Raw genomic sequence first — 12,796 nt, forward strand, 5'->3', positions numbered from 1 at the left:
AGCGGTCTCATACTGGATTATTTCTGCGGTTTTGGACCTCTGTTGCAGCAAACTGAGTTCAAAATGCAAAAGGAGTTTGTGCAAAATTTACTCTGCCAAGGGAGGGAAAGAAGGGGGCAGAAACTTGCCCTTCCCAGTGGTTTCAGGCAAAAGCAAACTGCTGTGGTCTTGCCTAGCTTTTCGGTCCTTCCTCATTCAGACCTTTTGCCATCTTGGCCCCACTTCACTGCAGAATTAATACAGTTTGATGCCGCTTTGGCTGCCATGGCTGTTAAGTCTGGAGTTTGTAGTTTGTTGTGGCATGAGAGCATTCTCATGAAACTACAAATCCCAGAATTCCATATCATTGAGTCGTGGCAGTTAAAGCGGTGTCAAACAGCATTAATTCTGTGGTGTAGACCCAGCCTCTGATCTTGCTTGGGTACACGTTTCCTAGTTTCCAGGCGTACTGGACCAAGAATCTGGAGACCAGGGTTTGAATCCCAGCCTGGCCATGCAACCCACTGGCTGTCCTTGGGCAAAACACATGCTCTCAGCCTCGCCCTTGGTGTCTGCTGCGGTTTGGTTACAGGAACCCCTGTGGATAGCAAAATCCGTGGATGCTCAAGTCCCATTATATACAATGGGGTGTTATTATTGTTATTATTAACAGTAGTAGTAGTATTACAGTGGGCCCTTGGTAGCTGCTAGGGTTTGGTTCTAGGACTCCCCATGGATAGCAAAATCTGTGGATGCTCAAACCCAATTATATACAATGGGATATTATTATCATCATAGTAGGCCCTTGGTATCCACTGGGGTTTGGGTCCAGCCAGGACTCCCCATGAATTCCAAAATCCATGGATGCTCAACTTCCATTATACACTAGCGTATTGTTATTATTAGTAGTATTCGTATTAGTATTACAGTGGGCCCTTGGTGTCATGGGACTTTGTTCCAGGACCTTCTATGGTTCCCAAAATGCCTTATATACAATTGGATATTACTACTACATGGAGTCCTGGTGGCGCAGTGGTTAAATGCCTGTACTGCAGCCATTCACTCAAGACCACAAGGTTGCGAGTTCAAGACCAGCAAAAGGGCCCAAGCTTGACTCAGGCTTGCATCCTTCCGAGGTCGCTAAAATGAGTACCCAGACTGTTGGGGGCAAATTAGCTTACTTGCTAATTAGCTTACTTGCTGTTCACCGCTATGATCTTTGGAATAGCGGTATATAAATAAAACAAATTATTAATTATTATTATTATTACTACTGCTACTACAGCGGGTTCTTGGTATCTGCTGGGGTTTGATTCCAGGACCCCCCTTGATACCAAAATCCATGGATGCTCACATCCTATTAGATACAATGAGATATTATTTTGTTATTGTTGTTATTACTATTAATATTATTGTTATTGTTATTATTACAGTGGGTCCTTGGTATCTGTTGGGGTTTGGTTCCATTCCAGGACCTCCTGTGGATACCAAAATGTGTGGACACTCGTGTCCCATTAAATATAATGGCCTAGTAAAATGGTTCCCCTTATCTAAAATGGCAATATCAAGGTTTGCTATTTGGAATTCATATTTCTTTTGAGTATCTTCAAGCCATGGATGCTAAAATCTGTGGATACATAATCCATGGATACGGAGGGCCAGCTGTATTCCTCTTCTCCTCCTGTGGCAATGGCATTCAGAGGAATGTAACAGGGATGGAAGAGAACATGGAGGCCCACCTCATCACTTCTCCTCATGCATCTTTTTCCCTTGTCCAAGGCCACATAATTAGCCAAAGCCATGCATGAAAGTAACTGTGTTTTCCAGAAAAAAATAAAGCAAATGGACGCAAGGCCATCTGCCGCCCTCTTCTGTCGACAACATCTAATTGTGAGAGGTTTTTTGAACATGAAAATACAGTGGCCGCAGGTTTCGTTCACGCAATGAAGTCCAATGCTAGTCCCACAGACAATGCAATGGAAGGGGATTTTTAGTCACCACTGAGACATAAGTTCACTTGGCAGAAATTATTTACTCTGATGCATGCCTTCAAGCCATTTCCGATTTATGGCGACCCGAAGGCCAAACTCTGACAGGGTTTTCTTGGTCTGTATCCACACTGGAGAAATAATTAGGTTTGACAACGCTTTAACTCTTTGTCTGACTCTTTGCTATGGAATTCTGGGAGTTGGAGTTTGTTGTGGGGCCCAGAGCGGAGCTCCGCTCCGCTCTGGGCCCACAACAAACTCCAACTCCCAGAATTCCATAGCCTTGAGCCAGAAAGAGTTAAAGCGGTGCCAAACGGAGTTATTTATCCAGTGTGTATGCAGCCTAAATGTGCTGGGTAGCAACTCCCATCATCCACAGCCAGCAGAGCAAGGTGCTTTCCAGATGGGAGGTTGGTACAAGGATAGCAAATTGCTTCCCAAACACTGCAATAAGTGGCTGTGTGTGGCTAATATGAATGTTTTAGTTTTAACACTTTTTAAAAGTATGGTAAACCGCCTTGAACCCCACCTTGGGAGAAAGGCGGGATAGAAATCCTACAAATAAACAAATAAATAATGATAATAGTATTTTTTTAAAATAAACTGGCTTTTATTATTCTTATTCTTATTTTGCACTTCCTTCCCTCATTATTGGTCTCACAAAACTAGCCCTGAATCCTGTCAGGACTCAAGATAAAACTGACCAAATAAAAAAGAAAAGTGGGCTTTCCCGCCTCTTTTTAAAAAAGTAGCCGTTGGTTAAGCCACGCCCACCTAGGCCACGCCCCTCTCCCAAGCCGTGCCTCTCCTCAGAGACCATAGAAAAATGGCTAGAGTGACCTAAATAAAGGGGGAGAGGAAGCGAAAGGGGCGTTCTAGCCTTGGAACCTCTATGCCCCCCGCGAGTAAATAAGCGGTAGAGGTATTTCCGGTTTAAGCTTAGCGGAGCCTCTCTAGGCGGATGTTGTCTATGATCGTAGTCCTTGTAGTTTAGAAGGTGAAATGGGGAAGGAAGTTGGGGAGGAAGGCGACTTTTACCCCCGGAAGTGGAGGCTTCTGGAGGGATCCCCAAAGTAGTCCAGTGAGTATGGGGAAGACCCCACTCTAGGCGCTTTAAAAACTAGGGAAGTTACTTTTTGGGTTGGACTACAGCTCCCATCATCTGTGGCCATGCTTCCTGGGGGATGCTGGGAGTTGTAGTCCAAGGAGCCAATCTCAACTGAACAGAACTTGGTAACTTTTGTACTAAAACTCCCAGAATCCCCCAAGAATATATATATATATATATATAGGGGGTGGGAAGGTCAGGATTGTAGTCATTTTTCCAAACTAGGATTTTGGAGTACAATCCATATCTATAGACCCAAAACCCAAAACCCCTTTCAGATAAGGGAGTCTCAACCTGCAAAAGCAAAACAAGTTGTGTTACTTTTTTTAAACCAAGGGTTAATTGAAAAGTAGTTCAAATAATCATAATTATGCTTTAAGTTACTGCCAGGCTGCCCTTCAGTAGGTTTCCTTCCAGACAACAAAGCAGAGTACATGTGGATTCCTTCTTTTTCTCCTTCCCAAAATTGTTCCCTATCCCACCTCCTACTTTTAAAACCATGTCTGTTAACCTGTATCAAATAAAATCACAACTGACAAGGTTTGTTTTGCTCAATGGATTCTAAATCTGGGAGGAGAAAAGTTTTTTTGGGGGGGGGGACTGTGAGTGTGTGTATGGAAAATGAATGAAATAAATAGCCAAATATGAGCATAAATGGTCAAGAAGTGAAGAAAGAAATGAAAGACAAGCATTCATTGATGTTATCTTAGCACCTTGTGGTGTATTTGTATCAGTTCAGGCTCTGCTCCGTTTGGCTGACATACAGTTCAAAGAAGTAATGCCAACTTGTAATTTAATAGAGAAGCTCTCTCTTTTTTTTGTAAGCAGGCCAATGCAATTTTAGGCTGCAACAATAAAAGCATAGGGTCTAGATTAAGGGAAGAAATAGTGCCACTCTATTCTGCTCTGGTCAGGCCCCATCTGGAATATTGTGTCCAGTTCTGGGCACCACAATTCAAAAAGGACATTGAGAAACTGGAGCCATGTGTCCAAAGGAGGGCGACTAAAATGGTGAAGGGTCTGGAAACCATGCCCTATGAGGAACGACTTAGGAAGCTGGGGATGTTTAGACTGGAGAAGAGAAGGTTAAGAGGTGATATGACAGCCCTGTTTAAATACTTAAAGGGGTGTCACATTGAGGACAGAGCAAGCTTATTTTCTGTTGCTCCAGAGAACAGGACATAGAACAATGGATGCAAGCAACAGGAAAAGAGATTCCACCACAACATTAGGAGGACCTTCCTGACAGTAAGGACTGTTCGACTATAGAAGACACTCCCTTGAAGTGTGGTGGATATCCCCATCTTTAGAGGCTGGATGGCTATCTGTTGGGGATGCTTTGATTGAGATTTCCTGCATGGCAGGGGGTTGGACTGGATGGCCCTTGTGGTCTCTTCCAACTCTATGATTCTACCAAGAACTGGCAAACCCAGTTGGCAGTGCTTGGAGGTGGTTCTGGGTGTCCACTTTGGTAACATTATGGATTTGGCTGCTACAGTACCTCATATGAGCCATTCCTCCAACTCCCAACCTTCTGTCTTTCTACCAGAAAACAGTGACCAACAATGGGATATGTCCAATTTGAGTCCCATCGAGCTGGGTGAACTTCCTGCCAAGCTGTGAAAGTCGGAAGAAGTCGCCGCGAAAGGAAGCTTGCTGGAAATTAGCAAGGAACCGAGGCTAGGTTTGGAGAAAACTTCAATATCGTACAGAAGGAGGATATCCTGTGCTCCAGAACAATCATGGTAAAGTTTGTGCAGAAGAGTATCTGCAGGGGATCTGTTTTGGGGGACTGCAGATGCTCAAAGCTGCGTTGTCCCCAATGGTACGTGGCTACACCACTATTAGTGACAGCCTCCATTGTCCTGTGGCAGTGTGCATGCAGCTGCACCACCATTGGGGACAAGGGAATCTAATGGTGGCACAGCCGTATACATATGCCACTATGGGACAACAAGGGCTGTCCCTAATGTGCTGCCACTGGGACAACACAGTCTTGCTGTCCATAGATGCTTGAATCCGCAGGTGGCAAGTCCACGGATACTGAGGGATGATCCTTCTGAAAGGTGTCCCAGAGCTGCTACGAAAGAATAGCTAGAGTAGCAAAACTCAAAAAGACATGAAGCATTATTCTTATGTCAACAATGCAACAAAACCCCCTAAAGAATGAGGAAAGGGCGTGGGAGGTGTGCGGCTTCCAACCCCTTTTTGTGGAAGCAAAATTTAGTATATTCAGTTTATTCACCCACATCCACATGTATTAAATAAGTAAGCTTCAACACGCTGCATTTCTGTTCAATAAACTGGTTTTTTGTATTACACCCTTGTGCTTCAGGGAAAGGTAGGTAAGGGTCACTGGAATGCTTGAACTCAGATCCACAGTGCCTGTGATGGCAACCCTTATTTAAGGGTGGCAGTGTCCAGTGGCAGGATTAGACAAATAAAATCTCAAAAGGGAACTATGACGGCATCTAGACATTCTCCACATTTGATTCTATTGCAGTGGGATGGGGAGATCTTCACATTTGATAGTAGCGGTGAGACGGAAGGATGAGCCTTCATAACACCACCATCTTTTCATACCAAATTTTTCTCATGTTGAAGGGAGAAGAGTGTATGCCAGGCCCAGAGGGAGGTTTCCCACGTGACATTGAGAGTTACATGGCCACAAAGCCTCCGGACCTCGGAGACAGCTGCATCCTCTTCTCGCGGTTCGGCAAGTGCCGGTATTGGGTTACTTGTCGGTTTGCCGGAGCCCACTTAGGAGAAGGCTACCAGAACGTGGTCAACAAAGAGCTATGGGAAGAGTGGAAGGGGAAGTCAACAGTGAGGAATATGCTGGTGAATAAGGGATCCGGCTCCTTGATGTTGAAGAATTTTTTCTTTAGAAAGTCCAGTGACTACCTTTTCTGCCTCAAGAAGGCCAGTAAGGCAATGAAGGCTGCCACTGCCAAAACAACTGGGACCACAACTCTCAAAACAGTTGGTGTCCTGACAGACGAGGACCTCATAAGGCTGAGGCCGTGTGAGAAAAGAAAGGTACATGGACTGGGAAACAGAGCAGGTCATTTTATCTTAAGTTGGAGAGCTTGTTTCTCAACCAACCACTTTCTCCTCTGTCTGGGACCTGATCCCAGGCACAGAGGAGACACAGAAGTGCCACAATGAACCTTCATCCCTTGGGTCAGAAAGCTGTTTCTTTCTGGAATTTAAGAACCAAGAAATTACTCTCCCCTTAACTCTTGTTTCAAAAAATGTTGTTTTACTTTAGGGACACCAAGTTGAATTTGCTTCCAATGCCTCATTCCACCCTTTCTTCTTTTCTGTCTTTTGTCTCCTTGTCTTTCACAGCTGGATTTCCAGGGCAAGCTTTATTTGTCATCATTATCCAATGTAAGTCAGTGTTCTACTTGCTCTAAGGGAATTTTATAAATTATAAATAAATATATTTATAAATAAATATAATAGATATCAGAATTGGAATCCAGCTGTTCATGGAAGGTAGGTTGGGAAACCAGAGTGATGGAGGGAGAGAGCAGCAGAGGTTTGGAAGGATAGTTGCCCTTGTCACTCAGAATGCCAGTTGGGATTCAGCTTGCTCCCAATTGCAAGTGTGAGTGCTGAAAGAAACCTGAACAGGGCCATTGGGGAATAAAGGGTGGGGGGGGGGAGCATTGGACAAGTGTTGAAAATCTTTCTTAAAAACTAAAAGGGGAGCAAAGCCAGTCACCTGGATTATTGTTCTTTCCCTATGGCAGTTGGAATATGGAAGGAGGGCCTGTCACTAGCTACAGGGACCATTGCACGATTATGCTGTGCCTTGCTGTTCTTCTCTCCCTCAGAGGCCATAGAAATGGCCATTAGAACATGGAGGGAAGGAGTCTCACCAGCTGCAGAGACCAAGGCATGATGAAGCTTTGTCTGGCTGCTCTTCTCCCCCTCAGAGGCCAGAGCAATAGGAATTCCAGATAAGAAAGACTCAACCTGTACCACCTTTTCCCATTTACTCTGGTGGTGGAATCCACTCAAGTCACGTACCACACCTGATCTTGTCCCTTTCTTGGATTTCAGTGTGGCTCCGTCCCCTTCCGGAGGATATGCAAGCGGTTCGGAGCGGACATCACCTGTGGAGAGATGTTGACTTGTGCATTGTCCCAGAATGAGCTGCCAGGTATCACGTCGTCTCTCCACCGCCATGAAACAGAGGATCTCTTTGGCATCCAGGTAGCTCAAGCAGCCATGCTCATCCCACAGCTAAGCCCTGATACCATTTTTTCCCCTCTGCAGTCCCTCTCAGAATGGTGACAGGAAGTGACTTCCTGTTGCCATTTTGAGAGGGACTGCAGAAGAAGACAGTGGCATTTGAGGGAACTTCAGGGATATTTGTACATGTTTTCCCACAGAAGAGGACACAATAATGCAAGAGATCTTGTGTCATCCTCCTCTTAGAGGTCTGATTCTCGATATTATTCTTGGTTTGTCAATATCCTTCATAATCTGGATGCAGGATTCCAGGTGAAGTCTGACTGAAGCAGAACAGAGTGGGACTGTGACTTCCTTTGATTTGCTTGCTAAACCCCTGTCAATAGAACATACAACCCCATTCCTTTTTGGGGGTCTGATCAGCCAATCCAGAGTTTTTGAGCAACTCGTCAACCTGGGAGGTAAGTGGGTTGCCTGAATGGGCAGAAAAGTAGGAAAAGCAGACTTCTTAGGCTTGTCTTTGTTCCTTGTGACACCTCCAGGTGTGCATGATGTGTCTTTGTGAGTTTGCCATTGAGGCCTCTTTTCAGTGTCATCTTCCTACTCTGCAGCTGCAAGGAACAACTCCCAAACAAATGGTCAAATATGCAGAGCTGCTCAATGAGACGGCCCAAGTGGATTTTGTGGACATTAACGCTGAGTATGTAAGTACCCTAATTACTCCTGATACAGTTTTAATCTAGCAAAATTGATTTTTTACTACTGGACACCAGCATGTGCTGATAAGGCTGTTATGACCTATGAAACAATGGGAAGGTAATTTTTTGTAGACACCTGACATGCGAAAGGCTCAGTGAAGGTGAAAGGGCATATTAGAAAATGCGACCACCCTCCCTGTGCTCTGAAATTCTAATGAAAACTGAAAGTCAGTAGTATAGTTCGGGCAGAAGATCAAACAAAACCATATCTCCTTTCTTCCTCTGCCATGTTCCCAAGTATTCTTCCTGTCAACTTGTTTTGGGGTACTCCAGCTCTTGTCTCTGTGTTTTAAAGTCAGTGAAACAACCATAAATCAAAATTAAGCCCCTTCATTTTCTGAATATAAAAACAAACCCACCACTTTGTAAACCTCAGTTTTTGTTTTGCATGGAATCACATTGGCCTGGGGCTAGTTTTAAGGTGTATGTAGGATCACCAAAACCCTAGTTGGCATGCAGTCAGACTACCCCTCAATTGGAATTAAACCTCATTGTGTTCAGTTTTGCCACGGTAGACTCCTCACGCAATTTTTCCAGTGGCTGTTGCCCTCGGGCTTCTGTTAGAATTGCTCTCCCATGCTACAGTGAGAAAGCACTCATGTTCTTTCAAAGCATGTATCAGCTGTGTCATTTTTGTTTTTCAGCGGGGAGGCTGTGTCTTAATGAACCATCTTGTCGAGTTTGAACAGATCGTCCGCGGCATGGACTACGTAAGTTAGGATGAGTTCGCATACTGGCAGAAACTATCTTAATCTAATTTGCACATTCTATCAGCCTTTACGTTGCCTGCACTTATTTCCGCCTCTGTGGAAATAGGGCAATAGCTGTCAGAAGGGCAATAGCTGTCAGAAGAGGAGGGAGCAGACCCTTCTCTGCTGTGGCACCCCAGACAGGGAACACTTTCCCCTTGGAGGCTTGCTGGGTGCCTACATTCATTAATTCATTACCACATGAAAACAGTTATTTATGAAACCTACAAAAGGATGGAAGGCTGAGTCAACCTTTGAGCCCAGGGATCAAACTCACAACATTGTGGCTGCAGTATTTGCATTTAAACACTGCACCACCAGGGCTCTTGGAAAGACGTTCTTAGACAGAGCCAGCATGGTCAGATCTTTACCTAGCGGGTGGTACAGAAATATTTTAAGAAATAAAATAAATATGAAAAAGGACAAGGCTGAGGCAAGAGCCATAGGGATGGTGCACGGTATTGACCCTTTCCTTCTCCTTTCACTAAAAGCCAGGGATCCCTGAAAATGGGGCTCATTTTTATTCCTCAGCTCTTTGAGAAGTTTGTGAGGTGGGGAGAAAACAGACTCAAGTCTTTCTTGAAGCAGCGAACTGGTTCCTGCCTCACGCTTCACGCTGCATCATTTTCCTCTTTTGTTGCCAGGTTTTGAGTGTTCCTGTGACAGCGAAGATCAGGACTGGTATTGCGAAGAAATGCCGGATAGCTCACACCTTGATTCCCAAACTCCGGGACTGGGGAGCCTCTATGGTCACGGTACAGTAGCCATCCTGTCTCCTTCCTTGAGCTACCTTTGGGTGAAGAGATTCTTGTTAAGTGCTGTTAAATCTGCGTCAACTGTAATACCGTATAGCCTGTTGAGTCAAAGCCTGGACATTCAAGTGTAGGTTCTTGTACGGATGTACTGTATGAGAATAATTCCAGTCCTCTGGCCCTCTTAGCTCCATGGCCGGTCAAGAGAGGAGATGCACCAAAACTTGGCAAACTGGGAATACATAGGAGAATGTGCAAAAGTCGCTGCCCCAATGCCTCTTTTCGGTAGGTAGATTTTGTATCACTTTTTCTTCATTTCTCTCGATTGGTTGGACCAAGGCATGATGGAGCTGTGCCTGGCTGCTCTTCTTCCCTCAGAGGCCATAGCAATGGCAGTTGGAATATGGAGGGAAGGCCTGCCACCAGCCACTGAGTCCAAGGCAGGAGGATGGAGCTGTGTCTGGCCCTTGGAGGTCACACCAATGGTGGCTCCATTCAGAAGCTTCCTGCCTCAGAGATGTCCTCCAAGCTCTCCCTGTGCTGCTTTTCCCACTCTGGTGGATTGTCAGCTTTATGGGCATATGTTTTTCTGCGGCTTTGCTCTTAACATCTGCCTGCTGTCTCCATCACCTAAGCTTTGATTTGTCTGTTTTGATCCTAGTTCCCAGTGGAGGCCAAGGAATTCTCAATAGCTCTGGCCTGTTTCATCTATCCTAGGTTAAAATTTTACTTTTTAAATACATATATTTAAAAAGAAAGAGGTCCTGTCTGTAGAGGAGGCTGAGGTCCCAAAGGAAAATTGGACGAATAGCCTTGCAAGTAGTGTGTGGGGTGTTTGTTAGAGAGGAAGCAGAGAGTATGATTCTGTTTCATTCTGCTTGAATGAGCTTTTCACAACGGAAAATGTTAGCATTTTCTGCTGATCCTTGCTTTCTTCCCTTTTTTCTGACCCAGGAAATGGGGATATCTTCTCTTTCGAAGATGCCACTCGAGCCATGGAGACTGGTGTTTCAGGGATTGCAATTGCTAGGCAAGTGTTGCTGCTTCTTCTGCAGATACTGAAAAAGAAAGTACCATTTAATGAGTAGGTGGGGAAAGGTATCCCAGTGGAGAACAACACTGTTTATTTTGCATAATTAGGCCCTTCCAGGCAGACTCTGCTCTGTGTTATACTACATTACGTATTCTTAATTTTTTAAGATGCCTGCTGATTCTCCAGGTAAGGACTTCCTCTTGGTCTTACTGTCATCACATATATGTTTGGTGAAGACAGAGCCTGTTCTAGGCTGTGGGACTCTCGCAAGAAGTCCAATTAGCTTTTTCTGTTTCCTCCTCCCACCAACAAGCAAAGACCTTTTTTATTTTGGCAGGCGATCATTTTTTTTAACTTGTCACAGATGGTGCTCTTAACATTGTTGTTAGTTGGACCTTCAGGGAGAGGGCAGTCCACTGATGAGGTGCCACACCTTGAGAAAGGCCCTGTCCTGTGTAAACACCTCTCTTGTGCTAGTGGAATGCAAGGGAGCTACCCTCCAGCAGATCTACGTTTTCGGGCAGGCCTACAAAGGCAGTGGCATGCATGTGAAACCTTCGGAACCATGCATGTGCCCATTTCCAAAATGGTGTTTTGGAATTCTTATTCCTGACTACAGGGCGGCTCTCATCAAGCCTTGGATCTTCACCGAAATCAAAGAGCAGCGGCACTGGGACATCTCCGCACGGGAACGGCTGGACATGCTCAAAGACTTTACGGACTTTGGCCTGGAGTACTGGGGATCGGACAAGATTGGTGTGGAGAAGACAAGACATTACCTGTTGAATTGGCTTCCGTTTCTCTGCAGGTTAGCAGATCCTTTTGGACTTCTTTTGGGCCTCCTGCTAAGCTCCCCCACAGAGTAACCAAGGCTGGCCCCAGTTTGCTTTGGCTAAATAGAACCTCGATATCTGAACTCTCCAGAGTGGAGGAGTGGTTTGAGCATTGGGCTAGGACTGTGAGAGGCCAGCATTCACATGCCCACTCTCTCAGCCTCAGAGGAAGGCAGGCAACCTCCCTCTGAACAAATCATGCCAAAAAAGCCCCATGATACATTTTTCCCCTCTCTCTCTTTTGCTTCCTTTGGGCAGGTACATCCCAGTTGGATTACTTGAGCGCCTTCCTCCGAAAATGAGTGACCAACACCCTGGCGTTTTGTATGGAGACTACCTGGAAAACTTAATGTCAAGCGAAATGATCAAAGACTGGGTGAAGATCAGGTAATAAGGGGCGCTGCGTCTCAGCCATTCCTTCTATGTTGTTACGCTAATCATGGAGATTCCTTGTCTGGGGCAGAGCGATATTGGAACAGGTGGGGCTTTTCCTTTTCTTTCCGGTTTGGGCCTCGAATAAAGGGACCATTAGCAGGGATGTTAAGTGTTTTGTATGTTTCTGTTTGTTTTGTAAGTCTTTGTATGTTGACTATATGTTTTGTATATAGTTTTTGTAATATATATATATATATATATAAAGTTGAGCTGAGCTAATAAAATTTATAAAAAATAATAATAAATTTTTTAAAAAGGCACCAGACTATAAGTTATTTTTTGTTCTTTCCAGGGCTCTCCTTACATAGCAAAGGGAGAGAAAAACGATCTGTCACTTGCTCAGTGTTGTTGCAGATGCGTGAAACTAGAAGAATCAGATCTGTACACTAATGTTTTTGCCTTTTTTCTTCTTCCAGCGAGATGTTTTTAGGTACGGTTCCTGACGATTACCATTTCGAGCCAGCACACGATGTCGATACGTACTTCAGGCAGCCATAATGAAGCAAGACCCTAATTCTGCCTCCACTTGAGGCGTCCATGTACATGTTGTGAATCCTTCATTTCCAAGCACTAAAAAATTGTGTCACGTGTTTGGATATGTGCCGGGTCCCAGGTTTAAATGTCTTTAAATTGCTTATGTTGGGCAAGAGCTTTTTGTAAAGAGAAATAAAGATTTTTTTTCTTAATGACACAGTGTATAGTATATATAAAAATGGACATAAAACTATTTGTACTATGCACAAATGTGCCAATTTAATTGTATATGTAACATATATACATACATGTGTATATATATATATATATAGAGAGAGAGAGAGAGAGAGAAAGAGAGAGAGAGTTAGATTTTATTCAAGATCTTGTTTTTATTAACTGTTGTGTGCCTTCAAGTGAGTTTACATTGCTGAGCTGGGAACTGAACACAAACCACTCTGTGTGTGTGTGTGTGTGTGTGTGTGTG

General features: G+C 44.4%; 1 protein-coding gene across 6 annotated transcripts; it reads left to right on the forward strand.

Moving 5' to 3' along the window:
• The first annotated feature begins 1,779 nt into the window (after window positions 1-1,779).
• LOC149308297 (tRNA-dihydrouridine(47) synthase [NAD(P)(+)]-like) lies at window positions 1,780-12,524 on the forward strand. Of its 6 annotated transcripts, none has more exons than XM_089535472.1 (13): window positions 1,780-1,869; window positions 4,625-4,820; window positions 5,680-6,114; window positions 6,427-6,468; window positions 7,147-7,299; window positions 7,890-7,982; window positions 8,681-8,746; window positions 9,430-9,540; window positions 9,726-9,822; window positions 10,492-10,567; window positions 11,190-11,378; window positions 11,662-11,790; window positions 12,255-12,524. In XM_089535472.1, the coding sequence occupies exons 2-13, from the start codon at window positions 4,818-4,820 to the stop codon at window positions 12,334-12,336; spliced, it is 1,476 nt and encodes a 491-aa protein (XP_089391598.1). In that variant the 5' UTR covers window positions 1,780-1,869; window positions 4,625-4,817; the 3' UTR covers window positions 12,337-12,524. The 6 variants fall into 6 exon arrangements, with proteins under 6 accessions (XP_089391598.1, XP_089391599.1, XP_089391596.1 ...); XM_089535473.1 differs by lacking the exon at window positions 1,780-1,869 and adding an exon at window positions 2,816-2,889; XM_089535470.1 differs by lacking the exon at window positions 1,780-1,869 and adding an exon at window positions 2,919-3,048.
• The last annotated feature ends 272 nt before the right edge of the window (window positions 12,525-12,796 follow it).

The sequence above is a fragment of the Sceloporus occidentalis genome, unplaced genomic scaffold, assembly GCF_023333645.1.
Source record: "Sceloporus occidentalis isolate IW3139 unplaced genomic scaffold, rSceOcc1.0.p SCAF_8, whole genome shotgun sequence".
NCBI lineage: Eukaryota > Metazoa > Chordata > Lepidosauria > Squamata > Phrynosomatidae > Sceloporus > Sceloporus occidentalis.

What these genes read in the sequence shown, in the direction of transcription:
- LOC149308297 (XM_089535472.1), top strand. An exon ending in GGGGAGCCTCTATGGTCACG is followed by an intron (nt 9,541 to 9,725) that starts GTACAGTAGCCA and finishes TGGCCCTCTTAG; the next exon opens with CTCCATGGCCGGTCAAGAGA. An exon ending in TCAGGGATTGCAATTGCTAG is followed by an intron (nt 10,568 to 11,189) that starts GCAAGTGTTGCT and finishes TCCTGACTACAG; the next exon opens with GGCGGCTCTCATCAAGCCTT.